Source organism: Tupaia chinensis, unplaced genomic scaffold (genome assembly GCF_000334495.1).
Source record: "Tupaia chinensis unplaced genomic scaffold, TupChi_1.0 Scaffold000706_1, whole genome shotgun sequence".
Taxonomy (NCBI): domain Eukaryota; kingdom Metazoa; phylum Chordata; class Mammalia; order Scandentia; family Tupaiidae; genus Tupaia; species Tupaia belangeri.
The window spans coordinates 6,119,723-6,124,881 of record NW_006160229.1 but is presented as its reverse complement, the minus strand read 5'-3'; the positions used below and the strand labels follow the sequence as shown (position 1 = coordinate 6,124,881).

Genomic DNA, 5,159 nt, shown 5'->3' with positions numbered 1-5,159 from the left:
CGGGGATGCCCACACCACAACCCCTTCTCCATTCTCCTCTTGGGATTTTGGGTATGCACCCTGGGCGTGTCCATGGTTTTCAAGCCACTGAGTCTTGGACTAAAACTGCAGTTGGCCATGTGGGATCCAGTGTCTTAACCTCCGTATCACCTGCTGGCCCCCAAATACTGATGCTTTAAATGCTAAGTTCTGCAAAGTAGAACCTTCCCTTGGATTTTCATTACACTTTAGACTTGCCCCATACTTTAATCATAATTACTAAGTATAATGTAACATTTTCTTTCTTTTTTTTATGGTTAGAGGGCACATGTGCAGTGGGAGTGGGGAGAACTCCCCAATGGGGCAGGCATGGTCATGCTGCAATCCTTTTTCCTCCATTTCTCTTTCCCATCAGGATTCTGGGCATGTATGCATATGCGCCTTGAGTGTTTTGCAAGTTGCCAAGGATAGAACTTTTGTATTTTTTAATTTGTCAGAATGTATGCACTCACTGGAAAAAAGAGAGAGAGTAAATAAGTGAGAAAATTCCCCATGGTGGATGGTCACACTACAATCCTTTCTACTCCATTCTCTTATTGGGATTTTGGGCACATCCATACATGACCCAGCATGTTTTTCAAACTGCCTGATCTGAGACTTGAACCACAGAGTCAGTCATATAGAAGCCAGCAGCTTTTTTACCGAAAGATTTTTGCTAGGGACCAGCAGTTAGCGCAATGGCTATGTCACTGGACTCCCATGTAGTTGACCACAGTTCAAGTCCTGGACCTGGTGGCTTAAACTCACGCCGGGCGCGTGTGCGTGCATGCCCAAGATCCCAAGAAGAGAATGGAGGAGAAGGGATTGCGGTGTGGCCATTCCCCCCCACCCCGGGGGTGATTTCTCACTTTCTGTCTCTCTGTCTTTCTGGCAAGCGCACACTCCCTATAGCCTCTCAAAAAAAAAAAAAAAAAAAAAAAAGAAAGAAAAGAAAAAAAGAGAGAGAGAAATTTTTGCTATAGGATGTGTGTCCTCGCTGGAGAGACAGGGACAGAAAGCTAGAAATCACCCCCCAGGGGAGATGGCCCATGCTGCAATCCCTTCTCCTCTATTGTCCTCTCGGGATCTTGGGCACACATGCACATGCACCCAACGTTGAGTTTTAAGTCGCCAGGTCTAGGACTTGAACTATGGTCGACTATGTGGGAGTCCAGCAACATAACCATTATACCACCTGCTGGTCTTGGAATCCAGCTGCTTTAACCACCATGTCACAGGCTAGCTCCTGAGGCCAGGATTTGAACCATGGTTGGCAAAGAAGGATCCAACTCCCAATGCACACAGTCTAACTACTGTTCTAGGGGGCTGGCTTCAATTAACATTTTGTAAATGTCAATTATAACAATTGTAAATTTGTGCTAGAGTAACACTATTGCTGAAAGATCAATTTTTACACTCCAAAGGGCATTTGATGATACATATATTAAACATGAAATCATTCTATTTCGACTATAAAAACATAAAATTGTAAAACTGCAATAAGATTTCATGTATACAATTAAATATGGACTCCTTTGAACTCAGTAAAACAGCACTATGCTAGTAAAATTACAATCATAAAATCAGTTTTACATCTCTCTGGAGACAGAGAAACAGAAGAAACGTGACTAAAAGTAAGTCAAAACAAAAATACTACCAAAAACAGGGTGAGACAATCATTTGTTTATTGGACAGGGCAAGGTCATTTAAAGAGGAAACATATCCAAAAAAATATGTGTTTAGGTCGGTGTTACAGGCATCGACACTCACAACAAATACGACTCGATACATCCTGGAAACAGGCCACATACACCCAGGAAGATGCTGTCATGTCACTCAACAATAAGCCACAATGCTTAGGAAACAATCATTGTGAAGTTACAGAGCATAGTTGTCTCCGATTTACTGATCTGCATTTCTGCAGCTGGACCATTAGCCCATAGTATTTGGCTGATTCCCTGATTATTAAGAAGTCTTCCTGTATTCCAGAGAGCCTTGATTGATATAAGTTTGACTAAGACCATAGTCAACTGCAGGCATGAGTGGCTCACATCACTGTAATTTTGAACTACTCCAGGCAGTAATTAACAGTCTCATAGTACTGTAAATAAAAGTCTGTACTTAATGCATTTAGCAGTGTTACAGTGCACCCGAATCACCTTCAGTCCTATGGTACATACTTGGAAAAAAAAAACAACCAAACAAACAGAAACTCATTAGAGTAAATTTAAAAAAGAAATTTGGAGAGCTCACCTGGCCCGAGGTATACAAACTGTGATCAAAGGTAGACACACCTGAAAATTGCTATGTCAATTATTTGCCAAGTTACTTGGCATCATTTTTAGCAGAACTCTCCTGACTAGGCAGGCAAAGATTTCAATGTTCATCCTAGACACTAGCCAATAGAATATAAATAGTAGTACATCATAAATGCTTTGCTATGAGGGAGAACTTCTCAGCACCAGATGAACTGAGAATCCTATTAGGTATATGGCCCTCTCTCCTTAAATTGATTGATTTGACTAACCACCTGCCTTTTATAGCAATAAAGATGAAAAGAATTTCTCACTCCATGTGGGAAATCATATTTGGAAAGCCCATCTTAAAAGACCAGATATTGTATGAATCAATGCATACTATCTAACAGAAGAGGCCAATCTATACACACCGAAAATTAGATTAGCTGGGAGGACCACTGGGAGACAATGAAAGTAGACTACTCCAGGGTACAGGGATTCTTTTGGAGTAATGAAATGTTCTGAAATTGATTGTGGTCATGGTTGCACACCTTTGTGAATATACTACGAATTACACAAGTGTACCCTTTAAAGGTATGGATTATGAGGTATCTGAGCCGTACCTCAATAAAGTTTTCACAAAAACATATTAGGAAAGGAAGACAGTCCCAAAGAGAGGAACACAAGAGGCTCTCCCAGATCAAGCCATACCTGAGGAAATGGTAGACAAGTGAGAAGCTTGTTTCCTGAATGCTATTTTGATTTCATTATCATAACTTTAACCCCCGACTTCACATTTGCACTCACTTCTGAATTACTTTAGGTCATCAGCAGATGCCTAACTGTGTTCTCACTAGAGAGCAGAGTCAAGGTTCCAGACAGACTGGGTCGGGAAAACAAAATATAACTAAGTAACAGTAAGAACCCAATGATAAAAAAATCTTATGCTTTGGGGCCATGTCACCACGTACAACAGAAGTGCTGAGGTTCATTTCTAGAGGAAAAAAAATGTCATCAAGTATATGGGCATCTTATGACTCCTGCTTCTGGCACATTTCCTTTTCTTTTTCTTTTCTTCACGTCAGACGGGTCTGACGCCGTAACAAGGTTCGAGGGGAACACAGCTCATACAATGGCGGGAACACCCAATCATCACACTTACGAACCACAGAAGGATAGACACGTTTCCTTTTCAAACCTGCATACAGTTATTCCCTTTACACCTATGATCCAAAGCAATATTTTTATATCTGTACAATTTAACAAAAGCAATGTTCTCCACAAAGAACTGTTGAGCTTCCTGTAGCATGCTAGCTGGAAGAGCTAGCCAAACTGCCCTAAAATTACTGTTTCTAAAAAAGTCAATTCTGCATCCTCATCCTCACCTTCAGCAACATACAGTGAAGGTGGAAAATTCTAAGCCTACTATAAATCAAAATCTATGAAACAATTTCTTAAATGACCTTAATTTTCTACAAAATTCAACACATCAGTTCCAATATTTAGAGCATATTTATCCCAGTTTCTTTAAAGTCTGCCTTTAGATTGAGAAGCTTCCTTTATTTTCATTAATTTGTTAGTTTAGTATGAAATAAACTAACAGAGACTTTAAATAAGTTAAACTGGCTAGTGACAAGTAATCGGTTTTCCTCAATGATTACTTTTCCTCTACCTAGGCAGGATAATGAAATCACAAATGGTCTTTTTGGTCTATCTTCACCTATTCTTATACTACATAATCAATTAAGAGAAAACTTTTCAGATAAAGAGAACACAAGTAGCTTATACCAAGTTGAGCCTGTTAAATATATGTGTTATGACAAATAATTTCTGACACAAAATTGCTCACTGCACACAGAACCTCAGAGAAGTGATGAAACAAGACAGTTGATGTTAGAAGGTATACAGGAGTGGGGCGGGGTGAGAAGTCATGGATAAAGGAAAAATCGGCAAGTATCTGCTGAAGCAGAGCCACTTTTGAAGGGATGCAAGAAAAACTGAAAGGTCACCATTTTGGTCTCATTAGGGAAGTCCATTTGTCAAGAACTGAAGACCATTTGACTATAATTTATGCTGCAAAATGCAGGAGTCACACGGTATTTCCAAAGGATCCTAAAATTGTAGTGCAAAATAAATCTAAGAAAATAAATAGTCACAAAAAAAAAACCCACCAACATTTTTTAAGGTAATGTACTCAAAACAGTGACTTTTATAAAAAACGTGAATTTGTTCTAAATGAAAAAACTCCCTATATGATGGACCAAAGACTCATTTCATACATAACTTACACTGCGTTAATGATTTGATTAACAGTGTACAAACAAGGGCCGTAGTTTTTTTTAATTAGATCTGAAAGATCAATATAAATACTGATGGGGGAGTGTTTTGGTACCCCAAACTCCAATATTCCAGCTCTGTGTCCTGTCGTGTTATCATTATTTGTAAAAATCTTAACGACGCAGTGATTCGAGTTTTCGTAACTTCAACGATGTGTTAGAAGACAATGCATCTTGGTTTGAATAACTGGTTGTATCCGAAGGCCGGAACAGTACTCGACCACGATGATTAAATACATAAAAGGAGGGATGATTCCTTAATGTATCAAATGTCCTTAAAAGAAAATAAGTGTTAATTTTAGATAAATCTTTACAAAAGCCTATTTGAAAATAAGCAGGCTTCTAATGAATTATGCATTTGCTATGGGTGATAGTTTTAACTAAGTATAAACCCATGAAATCTGACTGTAAATGACAATTATATTGTATCTCATTGTTTTTCTTGTACAAAGAGAATAAACTTAGAAAAGCAGCATAAAACCCTTAAATTTTTTTTATTCAAAAGTTCCTGGGAACCAGCAGTTAGCGTAATGGCTATGTCGCTGGACTCCCACGTAGTCGACCGTGG

At 38.9% G+C, this 5,159-nt stretch overlaps 1 protein-coding gene and 1 non-coding gene across 2 annotated transcripts in view; both read right to left on the bottom strand.

The window, feature by feature from the left end:
* Positions 1–1,681: 1,681 nt before the first annotated feature.
* The window catches only part of MMGT1 (membrane magnesium transporter 1), a gene marked incomplete at its 5' end in the record, with an annotated part of 30,110 nt that continues 26,632 nt past the window's right edge, over positions 1,682–5,159 (bottom strand). Inside the window, 1 exon segment of the mRNA XM_014592500.1 lies at positions 1,682–4,865. Within this exon segment, the coding sequence (XP_014447986.1) occupies positions 4,706–4,865 (160 nt within the window).
* LOC114010077 (small nucleolar RNA U13) lies at positions 3,335–3,432 on the bottom strand. Its single transcript, XR_003551467.1, has one exon. It is a non-coding gene; the product is annotated as a small nucleolar RNA U13 (small nucleolar RNA).